This window comes from Malus domestica, chromosome 04 (genome assembly GCF_042453785.1).
Source record: "Malus domestica chromosome 04, GDT2T_hap1".
NCBI classification, from domain to species: Eukaryota; Viridiplantae; Streptophyta; class Magnoliopsida; order Rosales; family Rosaceae; genus Malus; species Malus domestica.
Window position 1 is genome coordinate 22,715,150 of NC_091664.1, and position 14,033 is coordinate 22,729,182.

The following is a 14,033-nucleotide window of genomic DNA, read 5'->3' on the forward strand; positions in this document are numbered from 1 at the left end:
AAATTTACACAAATGGCACACGACCTTTTCCACTCTAATGTCAACGTTCTTCCCAGCTCGTTTTTTACCGAGCAGTATTCAAACCAAACGTGTTCTTCGAGTACACCAGGGGTGTTCCATTTTCTTTTAGTTCGCCAGCCTGTAAGTGTGGTTTGGCCACGGTCAAAATGATGTTATTCAACATGGTTTGTTTGCTTGAGAACCAAGTTTCTGACTTGTGTTCCTATCTTTATGCTAGCATTCTCTGACGAGTCACTAATTTAATCAAAATGTTAACTGGATATATAATACCAAAGTCATCTTATAGTGTATGTCTGTATATGTTCAACATTTCAAAGTCCTTAAAAAAAATGCAAATTTACACGCAATTGTGGAAATAATGCGTTAGCAACTTGTTTTCCAGTGCCTATATATAAACATAACAAATATCGACCTCTGAGATATCACAAGAGTAATACAATATCTTCATAAAATATACGATTCTCAAACCTCTCATTTCCCCTTTAAGCCAACTCTTTTGTTCCCCATATGGCACGCTTAGCCTTTGTGCTAGCTTGTGCTCTAGCTCTATTGGCTTCCTCAATAGCCTCTGGTGCAATTGTTGAGCATTCTTTTAACGTAAGTCTTGCCTCAATTTTGGGTATGCTCATGCATGTTTCTAAGATGACTAAAAGCGCATTCTGACATCCAAAATTACTTCAATTTGACGGAAAAATTAAGTAAATATTTTTGGGTCATAGAAGCGGTTTAAGAAACAAATTCAAACGGGCCCTTTGGGATCTTTATTTCATCATGCATATTTCCTCACCAATTATTTGAATGTTTCCTTTAATAATAGTAGTCATGTTTTTTTTTTCCTATTGTTTTCAGGTGAACAACCTAACTGTTAGCCGATTGTGCCGGAATCAATCAATTACTGTAGTAAATGGGAGTTATCCAGGACCAACCATATATGCACGAGATGGGGATACACTTATTGTTCACGTTTTAAACCAGTCGCCCTATAACATTAGCATTCACTGGTAAGTACCAATTATCCAAAATCATTTAACAACCCCCAATGGGAATGTTGAGTTATGTTTTGTTCACGTTGTATAGTTACTTTCTTAATGCAGGCATGGAATCTTTCAGCTTCTAAGTGCATGGGCGGATGGACCTGCATATGTAACTCAATGCCCTATACGCCCCGGACAAAGCTATACTTACAAATTTAATATCACCGGACAAGAAGGCACCCTTTGGTGGCATGCCCACATTTCGTGGCTCCGGGCAACTGTCCATGGAGCACTCATAATCCATCCGAAAGCCGATCGATCCTTCCCCTTCCCCAAGCCCGCCAAAGAAGTTCCCATCATATTAGGTAATTAACGATTAAACTATACCATTCAACTTAGTTAATGTTAATCGTGATACGTACTTAAAAGAGTAATTTTGATGCCTAATTATATATTATAATTAACTGTTGGATGGAATTGCAGGAGAGTGGTACAATGGCAATGTGGTCGACATTGAGGAAGAAGGCCTATCTAAAGGAATAGGTCCTAACATTTCAAATGCTTACACCATCAATGGACTTCCTGGCGATCTCTACGACTGCTCTCAAAATCGTATGTAACCATGCATGCATGCATGCATACAAGTAAATTTATTGATTTATTTTATATGTTATTTTTGCATGATGAATTAACAATTTGACATCAAATTATCAGAAACATATCAGTTAAGTGTGGTGAGAGGAAAGACCTACCTGCTACGCCTAATCAACGCTGCACTCAATAACCAGCTCTTCTTCAAGATAGCCAATCACAACATGACAGTTGTCGCCATCGATGCCACCTACACCGCTCCTTACGTCACCGACGTGGTGGTTACCGCACCCGGTCAGACTACCGACGTTCTCGTTACATTCAATCAACCTATTGGATCTTATTACATGGCCGCCACTCCGTACGCTAGCGCTAGTGATACCATTGACTTTGATAACTCGACCACCAGAGGCATCATCATCTATAAGAACTCCACATCAACCCCGATTATGCCCCCAATGCCTAACCCTCACGACACGCCGTTGGCCCACAAGTTCCTCACTAATCTCACCGGCCTCGCCGGTGGGCCCCAGTGGGTCCCGGTCCCACTTGAGGTGGACGAGCATATGTTCGTGACAATTGGCGTCAATTTGGCGTTATGTCCCGAAAATGCCACGTGTCAGGGCCTATTCAATAACAAATTGTCCGCGAGCATGAACAATGAGTCATTCGTGCTCCCAAGCAATACGTCCATGCTGGAAGCACAGTTTCACAACATGAGCGGGGTTTACACCAGAGACTTTCCCGACGAGCCTCCAGTCAAGTTTGACTACACGGACACGAACATAAGCCTCGACTTATCCTTGATATACGCGCCAAAATCGACCAAGGTCAAGACGCTGAAGTTCAATTCGACAGTAGAGATGGTGCTTCAAAACACGGCATTTTTGGCCATCGAGAACCACCCGATGCATCTCCACGGCTTCAATTTTCATGTGTTGGCACAAGGGTTTGGAAATTATGACCCGATTAATGACCCCCAAAAATTTAACTTCGATAATCCGCAAATACGTAACACAATTGGTGTGCCGGTCGGAGGATGGGCTGTGATTAGGTTTCAAGCAAATAATCCTGGTTAGTTTTCGTAATCATCTCCTTAATTAAGTTTCTAATTTGTATTTTAATTATATCATAAATTAATTTCTGATTATTGTTTTAAACTATTATTTCAGGTATCTGGAACATGCACTGTCATTTGGACATTCATCTGCCGTGGGGGCTAGGTATGGCTTTTGAGGTTGAAAATGGACCGACTCCAGAATCTACTTTGCCTCCACCACCACTTGATCTGCCTAAATGTTAGAAGTTGTTCAAAAGAGACTTCAAGTTATTGTTTCATTTTGTATTTTAAAATTATATTTTTGTTGTCAATTTCATTCATTTGGTTACAGATGAATAAATTTGTAATAAAAGCAGTCTCAAATGTATGTATTATTATAAGTTGGTCATCATTGTTTGACTAAACTCACAATAAATTATTTAATTACTAATATTTGAAGTGCCTTAATTTATTCACGAAATGACTCAGCAATCTTTTGTTTCTTTAGTTAAATTACTAGAAATTTGAGCTTACACGTTGCCGCGCAGTATTGAAAATTGTATGAAATATCATGCAATTTTATTTTTCATGAGTAATATTATAAACGGCAAAGCAAGAAGAATAGAAGCAAGTTGCTGACCCTAGTTTTTTTGTGAACATTAATAAAATTCAATGAAAATGTACCAAACAAATGCATACGTAGAAACTAAAATAGTAAACCTTCTCATTTTCTGTTTGAGAAGTCTTGCAGGCGTCAGAAGTTTGCTACTGATGGACTCCAATTCTCTTGTTTTCAGTTCAAGAGTTGTTCCTGCAATAATATCAATCAATGTGAGTCTGGATATAATGGTATATTTGAACAGTAATGTAGTTTTAAATTGGATTGTATGCAGAGTTTCTCAACAAATTTATAGTTAATTCAAAAAATAGTAATTTGCAAGTAATTTAGAAACTCGTTCCAACCCGAAAAGTAGTTCAAATCTTTGAAATTGTAATTTTACAAGTCACTAAACCCAACTTACAAATTATGTAATCAATCTCATTTCTTTGCCTTTCATTTATTTCCTCCAATTGCATCAAAGCAAATACTTTCAAGTTCAATCAATCAAGAAATTCAAACATATAATACTTAATACACATCAAAAGTTGAAAAACAATACAATTTCTTTGAAATTTTTCAGTGAAAGTACCTCATCAGATGCCTTTTGGAAATAAACTCTTACCTCATTCTGGTCCAGAGCAGATAAACCATCAAATAACAGCTGAGTAAAGTGAAGTAGGATTATCATAATGTAGTGCCAACTTAATTAATCGCAGTAGAAATTCGTGTTTAGACTACATGTTAGTGAAGATACTGGACATCGATTTTTTATAAGCTTTCGGTAGACTAACAAAGTATGAACTGTAATACAGAGTGCAATTTTTGGTAAAACAATTGTTGGCAGCATCAAAATACGCATGTGGTGCCTCCTTTGCAATCATATGGAGCATGATAGTTGTAGTAACTTGTCAAAAATAACTCAGATACTACCACCATTCGAACCAATAGACTGAAGGGAGTAGGATTGTGAGAGTATGATTAAGTGATTGATAACCTGAAGGATTGCCTTATTTCCTCTAGTTTTGTATAGAACTACCCAAGGTAATTGTAAACGTTACTTGGATAACAAAGTTGGTGTTGCAGGACTCAGCATAAGGAAAAATCAGAAAGATGCAAATGCAGAAAACTAAGTTAGTACCCAAAACACATGGCACCTCACTTTCTCACAATGACTTAATCTATTCTCCACCATTTAGCAACATGTTTAATTCCAGTTAATATTACTTCGAAAATCCCAAGACCACATTATAACTCATTTATGGAGAAATTAAGGTCCCGTTTAATAACCATTGTCTTTTTATCAACTTAAGTTTACTTCTCAAATGTAATAGAATGCAAGGTTCTCAACTTAAACATGAATACACTAAAGTCGCAATTTGTTCTCAACATCTGCAGGAGTAAGAGTAGCACTATAATGCAACAAAAGGCTTAAGACTATCAAAAGATTGTAGTTGAAGAATCCATGTTTTAATTAGCACTAATCCTGACACGAATACACTAAAGTCGAAAGTTAAGTGAAAAACAACGGAAAACAGATGCATTATGACAGGGAGACACAAATGTAAAAAAACAATCAATACCTTTAACTCTTTGTTGATCGGTAACGGATCATTAAAGTTGCAACCTCTCTGTTTAAAGGGTCGGCGGGATTGGGATATAGCAGAAGTTGTGGCGAGAACACTTCAAATACGCGTGCAAGATCTGGAAACACTAGGCGATGTAATTAGAATTTGATAGTATTCCTTGTTTGGTTCATTTAATAGTTCTACACAATTTAGAATAGTAGGAGTTTATGATAGTGAGTACTGACATCTTATCAACATTTGGGTGGTAAGTCTTATTGGCAAAGCCTAATGAGGGAGATTTATAGGGACAAGCATCTGGTAGGTCAACTGCTATCCTCCCCACACCTCCCTGATAAATACCTTATGGACGAAATGGGGGGATTAGGCGATGAAAACAAATTACGGCCAATTCAAGTAGCTATTTTGGATACCAAAATCATCAAAGCGAATTAGAGCAATAACCAAACTACAAATTCCATTAAAAAAAAAAAAAAAAAACTAATGATTGGATATGGAGAAACACAAATACTGTTTCAAATTAATAACAATGAGTGTAAATATAATCGTTTCACATATGATAAGGTAGGCAAAAGACGACGGTGATTAATACAAAATTGTAACTGCTAGTGGTTAAGATTGAGACAGAGAGGTAAAACATATTATGCTAAATTTGGTTCTAAAGGTTGGTAACAATTACGGAATGAGCTGGATATGATTGTAGCCCATGGCGAAGTTACTTTTGTAATTATTTATTGACTAACATTGGATACATGGTGTAGTTCAAGGTTTTATACGTTTTTACCACCAATTGAGTTTGGTTCCAATGTGCAGAAAACGAAAATAATATGTTGGGGTTAACACTAAAGACTTTAAGATCAAACTGGTTAAAATAGTTAAAAACGAAAGATATCGCTTGAGAATAGATCGGGTGATCAAATTTATCCAATGAAAGATTACAAACTGAGGACAATGGGTTGAACAAAAGCGAAAGAGAAGTGGATAAAAAGGGGAAAAAATAGGAAAAAAAAGGGAGGCAGCAATGAAAGTAACAGAAAATTAACAACACAAAATATTTAATATATTGAAAACTAAATGGCTGAACGGATTATATACCTTGAATAAACAGCAGCGGTTCTTGAAAGTGAATAAGAACAAAACCAGACAGCAAGATGAAGCATCTGATTACGAAGACAAAATCTGCAACATAGCAAAATGAGAATTTAAACGTAAAATTTATCTGTAAATCAGAACGACCGCAGCCTGGTTAAACACCAATTCAAAACGACCGTAGCTGGTAAACTATACTTAACACCATGCTGAGAAGATGTAGAAGTGGCATGATAAAATAATAACAACATCGAAAATAGAGAGCTCACAAAAGGGTTATAAACAAAATGTTTAAGTTGTAGAATGCAGATACAAAAGGCTAAAAGTTGTTTATTTACATACAGACATGTGTTGGATTTTAGCACTTGGAATCACCCTTCAAGCGCAAGCAGCATTCGGATACAAAAAATTGTTTAGTGTTGGTCTATGTACAGGCAAAAAATATTATGAAGTTCAGATTAGAGAGATATTTACATGGTAAAGAAATAGGACAAATATTGTTTCATACACATTAACAAAAAAGCATCAGCATTTTTTAGCAATTTGATTGGTACTTCATCCAATTCTCTTGGATCTGTGTATGAAATTTCCTCGACTCCACTATTTTAAACAGGTTTTCTACGTTAAATAGTATGAATATATGGAAGTTTGAAATTGATAGTTGTAAAAGCAGTTACGGCATAAACCTTTGTTCACCGGCAGTGAAAAGAGCTCTCATAATCGATTCCCTCTTCCGTTTATATGATTGCTCGGTGGTTTCAGCCATTGAAGTAAAAGATGAAACAACGGTGAAGGACACTGTGATTTCTCTTGTCAAAGGCTGCGGAGTTATCGGTTGCATAGTCATATCCTCAATCACATTGTGAATGAGCACATCGTTTGAATTAAAAGTATTCCTCATGTTGCCAAATCGCAGATGAAAAATCTTCTTTTGTCCAATAGGCCTGAGAAACTCGTTTGGTAGTTGTCACTGCTCCACCAGTCGCTGATTCACTACCAGGTCTTTGCAGGGCATGCCAAAAAGTTTCTCACCACATTTACCAATTATTAAAGCATTCATTTCATTTGTTTCATCTTCGAGAATGAGATTGACTTTGTACCTACATTTAAAAACTCAACCTCATGAGATTTTTGAGAATCACAGATTACCAAAAACTCAATACGTCAAAAAAGTAGAATGAAAATAGATTACACACATGTAATAATATAACAATCATATGTAACCAAATATAAGAAAAAAGAAAAAGAAAAAGGAAACAAACAGGGGGGAAAAAAGGCTTTGCCACACAGTAAGGAAAAAAACTATAAGATTTAAGTTTATATGACTTAAATGGGATAAAAACACAGATCAGGGAGAAGACAATGATAAAAAAATAATTTTTCAAACAACATGTTTATGAACCATTATGTACATCCATTGTTCAAAAGGTTGACAATCCAGAATTATAAATTTTTTAAAGTGTGATTATATAAAGCATCAAACTGAATTTGTATATTCCGTACTGGATGTTAATAATCTTTTCTGCATTTATTTGTTCTAATTGGTTAACGACAACAAACTACACAACAGCAAGAAAGAGCAAATTTTTTGTTAGCTTCGGTTTAAATACTTAATGTAACATTACCAAGGCGTTGGAATCTGGTTAGGATTCTTTTGGCAAATGAGTTGACCAGTGGTTAGGTCCTTGTGCATCTATTTTACACAGTTTGGGCAAGCACTGTACCACCAATCAAAGCGCGTGTCAAAACGCTTAATAGATGTTTTGCACAGAAAAGTGATGTCCTGTAATATGTTTTTTTAACACATTTGTAACAGTCATAACAACATAATTAGTTCTGTTGAAAATGTTAAACTTGAATCGTGAAATTTTGATACCTTGTGCAACTCCGAATCCAAAAACGCCAAATTGGAACCCTTCTAGCAGTTTGCAAAATTGCAGCTTCATTTGCTTGTTTTGAAGAGGGGGGAGCACTTTAAAAGGTTTTTTGCAATTAGAAAACCTGCAACATCAAAACATTTTATGAGTTTAACAATTTAAAAAAAAACAAACAAACAAACAAACCATTCTTTACAAAAATAACTAACAGAGCGTTTTTTTGTTTTAACAATGAGAAATACACTCACACTGACTTATATGCATTCACTTCGGGGATGTCTGGATCAGTAAAAAAAAGGGATGAACCAGTTCTATTCAAAACGATCTTATCTACACATTGAAATGATAGTGTAGAAAAGAAAGAGAAAATTAATAAAGGTAGCTGATTACATTTTGTGACAAAAACTACACAATAGAGATAATCGATAATACGCAAATACTCAACTGTTTAAAAAGTTTTCACAAAATGGTGGCACAATGAACTTTATGAAGTGGTGCATTTCAAACCAACTAACTCATTCCTAACACAATATTCATTGTTTTCTAACTGTTAATGAAAAACCAATGCTCATATCTACTTAACAGACATGGTTGAATAAAAAAGAAAATAAAGTAAGAAAGCGATTAGTACCAGTCAGTAATGACTGAAATATTAAGATACTTGTAAATTAATTGACAAAGAAGAACGAAAACATATAATGACAAATCAAACCAAAGACAGATAATAAAATTGCAAAATGATATAACATTCAAAGAATTTAAACGAAACAACATTTGCACAGACCAAAATAAACAGCGAAAAATAAGTTTTTAAGAAAACAAAATACCCAAGTAGAGCTTCACTTTCAGACTTGTGAAAATAACAACAACCGGCAAAGAAAACGCATTCGTTGACAAATAAGAGAAGTCTTCTCCAACATCTGCCCACAACGTAACCATCAGTGCTTCTTTCCTGTTGACAAAGGGAACAACAAATAAAATCATCACTTTTTTTATAGCAGCAAATTAACAAATATTGAAAACAACTGCAAACAACATCCATACAAAACAAAAAATAACCTTATATTTTCGATACAGACTCCACACTTGTATGCAATCCTCTGATTAATCTGTTTAGATTTGAGAGGTTGTATAGAGCTTATACGACCAATGACATCTTATTATTTAAAAAATAAACAGAGGCAGGTCGTTAAAAGACCATTTTGGAAAACAAATATAAACACACTTTAACCCATGCACATGCACCTATATATATTAACAGTACCTGTGAGAATGTCAACCATGTTCAATCAAGGGTAAAGTGTGTTATAATCCTGCAGAAAAAAATCAATGGCGAGGGATAGGCGGGAATACAATTGCTAATTTTCATAATACTGTTTTCGAGCTGAACAAAACATGGGTTTCATGCAGCACTACCCTGTATTGTCCCCTAATTCTTATAGTCCGAAAATCAGTTATTTCATAGCATCCACCGGCTTCAATTTTGAAAGCCATAACCTCAAAATCAACATCTGATGTACAGCCCTCCACCGCATGTTGCTTCACATTGTATCAATCAAATTGTTACCATAATGAAACACAATGAATCAGAACAGTTAAATTATTTCAAGCAAGATGGAAAGAAAAATCCAAGGCTCCACAAAAATTTGAGACAGAAAACATCATCGTTAAACATAAGCGAAGAAGCCAAAAAAACTGAGAAAACAAAAAAACAAAGAAAGAAAACAGATGGTCAACGCACACATTTCGCTAACCATAAGACAACTCATTTTAATCATGTGACATGTAAAAAACTATCCCAACACAATCATTATTTGCTGAGTTAATTGTCATTGTTTCTACTTTTGATTAAACTAATCAAACAATTATTTCTCACTGCTTCGTCAACCAATATACAATGCAGGGCAGTGTACTTCTGAACAGTTCCTGGAATCGTCGATTTCCAAATTCTACATATCCGAACTTTGATTTTGTCCGCTTTCATGTATGGTCTTAACTGATCAACATGAGTTGGACGGATGTTCTCCATTTATCCTACGAAGAAGAAATTGTAACGACACATCAGAAATTCTCATAAAACCATAGAAAGAAAAAATAATAAAAGTTATAAACGATGTGCAATTTACTTATCCATGTTGTGAAAGAAAGAGACAAAGAGTTTAGCAACCACCAGTATCTACCACAATTACAAAACAGAAGGTATGAACCCAAAATTGATTAAAAAAATGAAAACTAATTAAAAGGGCTTGAAAACTTTGAGTTTTAATGATAAGGACAAAATAAAGAGTAAAGTGAATAGTACCAGGATTGACTTTTTAGTGTAAAAATGTGGTTTTTTGTTAAAGTGAACAGTACCAGGAGCTTTTCGTTAAAGTTCCCTAAAAAAAATGCTCCAGAAGCTACAAACATAAAATAACAACCCAAACACATAACCAAAACGGCTAACATGAGGGCCAAAAAAAGGGAAAAATTTAAAGCAAACGATGTAAAAAAAAAAGAGGGGGGGGGGAATTCAAACAAAAGATGCAGATGGCACCTATTCGATAGCTACATAAGAATTGCATAAATTGAACACCTTCAAATGAAATATACAACGCAAAACACATAGGTGAATTGCAGATCCCTCCAATCACACCACCAAATAACAAACAATTTTCACGAAAACAATGGGATACCCTGGTTTTAACATCGACAGCAGTACTTATATACAAAAGATTTCGAAACGTTGGGCTATTTACATACAAAAAATGTTAAAGAAATATTGTGTCATTTACATTGATAAAATATGAAAAAAATTGTTCAATGGAACACCAAAAGTTCCCCACAGTACTCTTGGTTGTCAAGAAAGTAGTTTAAACCAATCCAAAGATCAAAACTCTTTCAAAGTTCCTTGTGTATTCAATTGCTCTAAAACAACCAGCTTCTCCATTCCAAACTATCCAACAATTATTTGACAGTAATACAACCAATCACCAACTAACATTTTAAACCCATCCAAAGACCAAAACCCTTTCAGATTTCCATGTGTATGACTAAATTATTTGGAGATGGGAGACACACAGAACTAGCATAGGAACCAAAGAAGATCTGCAAAAGCAAGTTAAGAGATCATCGTATTACAAAAGCAAATTACATGATAAAATTAAGAGAGCATAACAGAATAACCAAACCCTCTCTCTCTAACTTTCTGAAAACCTCTAGCAAGCAATCATGGATAATGTTGCTGATTCTGAGTAAAAGACATGTTCATTAAGAAATACAACCTAAAACCCCTGAAAGCCTCTTTGATATCTCAATTTTTGACAAACGCGTGTCTAAATTTTCCATTTTCTCCTCTAGTTCAAAAACTGAAATTGAGACCTCTCTCCCCCCACATGCAGCAATTCCTCCCAGAGCTTAAAATGCAAAAAACACCCAAACAAACAACGTCACAAAATTTAAACCACGAACACAAAAACCAACAAAGTCCAAATCTCTCTAAACACAACAGAAGAAAACCCGTTTTGCAAACTGACACAAAAATCTACAAACGAAGTTAAAAATGAAAAGAAAATCACACAAAGTTGTCCGACGAAGGAAACAACTGTGAAGCGAGAAAAGCACAACTAAGAAGACGAAAACACAAAAGCGCGGCAAAAGGAAGCAGACAGTGGAGAACAAAAGGAAATACAAACTGAGCGACAGAGAAGAGGGAACGGGAATAAGAAAGGAAACACAACGAAAAAGGAACCAAAATAAAGCCCAAAAAGAACACAAAAAGATGACCAACACGTGGCACAGTCAATTCTCACCTTCTCCATGCAACACGTGACACAATCATAAACCATAAAAAAGGCGAAGGGCTTTTCGGCCAGCTGAAAACAGCCCACCTAGCGGAGGCAAAATTGATAATCCACTGTGCAAAACCAAGTCAACATCGCCTAAACTCCCAACAAATCAAGGGCATTTCCACCCTTTCACTATTACTGAACAATGTCTGGCTCAACCGGCTTTTAGTATATATAATTTCTGATCTCATTTTCTTCTAATAAAAATATTTTTTTATGGCTAGTATAGTAATATTTTTTTAACGAATCTTCACTTTACCTTATATATAACATGCTAATAAACATGAGCGTGACTGCTTACAATTCAATGTTGTCCTAACTGATTATTGTAATTTGAATTTTACATGCATTAACAATTTCTCTTGCATGTGATTAAATTGTGTCCATGTTGTCCAAGTTGACTTCGAAGTGAGTTGGCATCTTGTTATGATAGCCTTGATCACATTGCAAGGTCAAATTCCATATGTGGGACGTACATACTCACATTTCTAATAGAGGTAATGAGTAAGAGTTTTCCAAATAACATTATTGGTCCTAAACAATAAAAATGTCACATATGTACATTATTTGAAACAGAAGTTTGGCGGTCTAGTATTAGGGATTACGCTTCAATTAATGTGGCAAATCTCCTCCAAAATTTGTTGCCACTAACATTCCAAAGGAGCGGCAACATGCATGGCTATAAGGGACCAGGGGCAAATGCAGGATGAAGTTTTCATGATGATTCTTGCGAAAAAGGACTAGAGGCATATGAAGGGCCATCGCCATAACTCGAAAGTACTTCCATAGCGCGGTGAGGGTTGGACCGTTGTTTTTCACAAAGATAAGGCAAGAATACTCTCTAGATTTTAAAAACACAAAAATGTTAGTGTTAGAATACTCTGATAGTATGTTAGATAACCACTAAACACTAAGATTAAGAAAAATCGTCAATCATATGCACGTAGATTTGCGAGATCTTAATTACATACCTTCTCCAACAGCCATGTTGAAGTAAAGTTCAATAATGTTAGGGCACTTGTGGTAACAAGCAGTTGAACAAAGCTTATTGAGAACTCGAGGGTCAAGGAGGGTATCAGAGGAAATTCCAATTGCCTTCCTATCAACACCGCATGCCTTGATGCACTCATCCGTCTCCATGTATTCAGCCATCTTCTCTACCACCACTCCCGATGTCCTGCATTCGTGTTCAACCTTTCCGCCTTTCTTAGCCATCATCTCCAACAAGCACCGTTTCCCCGAAGATGACACTGAAAATGCGCAAATCTCGTTTGGCAAATGCTCACATATACAATCTCACCTGAAAATTGACCAAACGAGATTAATTTCAAACTAACCATCTTTAGCGATTAAAGTAATGATATTTGTGCACCTAGAGCTGCATGGATGAATAGGAAAGAGTGGAAGAGGAGCAAAGGAATAAACATGGTTGAGAAATCCGTGGTTGAACTGCCTGAAGTAATTGACTAAGAAAAAGAGATCTGGTTTACGAGAGATAAAAGGAGATTGATATGAACTATATATAGGGCGGAAACCGATTAAAAAAAGGTTCTTAATTGTTTGTAGTTTAGCTCCATAAAATTTTATGGCGTCTCTATATTTAGGACTCAGTATTGATATTGCAATATCTTGCTTCTTCCTGTAATGTTCCTGAAGCAAGAAATTGTGTGGTACTTAACTATGTTTAGGTCGTTCACCTGTTACCCAGAATGCACGTTGATTTTTTCACTTTTAAAGTACAATATTAATTAATAATAAGACGTGAAAGTATTAAATAATTATACATATGCATCTTGGTGCGGATTTGACTCTTATTGATTTCCTTCTTCCTAATAGCATAATGCATAACTTATTAACACTATCGATCCACCAAAAAAATTATTGAGAGGCTTATATAATTCGCGCCAAACTAACCAGAAAACGTACCCCAGTTCCAAAAGGTTCAAGAGGATTGGGCTTCTAATGTTTTCCGGTACTCATAAGATTTTTTTTTTTTTTGGCTAAAATCTAGATATAGTTCAGTGCCTCTGTTTCAAGTCTAAAATGGGATGTTAGGCCATCTTCAACCGAAGGAGAACCAGAGGGTTCCTTTTAGCCCTATAGTCTCAAAGAAATTAATATCTTAATAAACAGTGTCAAACCATATTTTTTACCATCTCCAACCGAGGGGGTTAAAGAGTCATAGGCCAAATATAGCCCTGTAACAAAAAATTATCTCCAACAGAGAGGGTCAAAGCGTTATAGGCCAAACATAATTTATTATTTTAATTAAATTAATATGGTTACTTAAATTAAACTACCTCAATAATTTTTCGAAATGTAATCTCAATAATTTTTTAGATAGGATTTCGAGTGACACGTGTCGCTAAAGTGAGTAACTCTTCAGATTTCTTGTCGATATGTAATCTCAATCATTTTTCGGATAGGATTT

At 35.5% G+C, this 14,033-nt stretch overlaps 2 protein-coding genes across 2 annotated transcripts; one reads left to right on the forward strand and one right to left on the reverse strand.

Moving 5' to 3' along the window:
- Positions 1-452: 452 nt before the first annotated feature.
- On the forward strand, positions 453-3,097 carry LOC103433549 (laccase-7-like). Its single transcript, XM_008371813.4, has 6 exons — positions 453-618; positions 871-1,022; positions 1,116-1,360; positions 1,479-1,607; positions 1,710-2,660; positions 2,759-3,097. The coding sequence occupies exons 1-6, from the start codon at positions 529-531 to the stop codon at positions 2,887-2,889; spliced, it is 1,698 nt and encodes a 565-aa protein (XP_008370035.2). The 5' UTR covers positions 453-528; the 3' UTR covers positions 2,890-3,097.
- Positions 3,098-11,024: 7,927 nt separating this feature from the next.
- On the reverse strand, positions 11,025-12,817 carry LOC114824511 (uncharacterized). The gene is made up of 2 exons (XM_029101665.1): positions 12,574-12,817; positions 11,025-11,170 (listed from the first exon to the last, which is right to left on the reverse strand). The coding sequence occupies exons 1-2, from the start codon at positions 12,815-12,817 to the stop codon at positions 11,025-11,027; spliced, it is 390 nt and encodes a 129-aa protein (XP_028957498.1).
- Between the last annotated feature and the right edge of the window lie 1,216 nt (positions 12,818-14,033).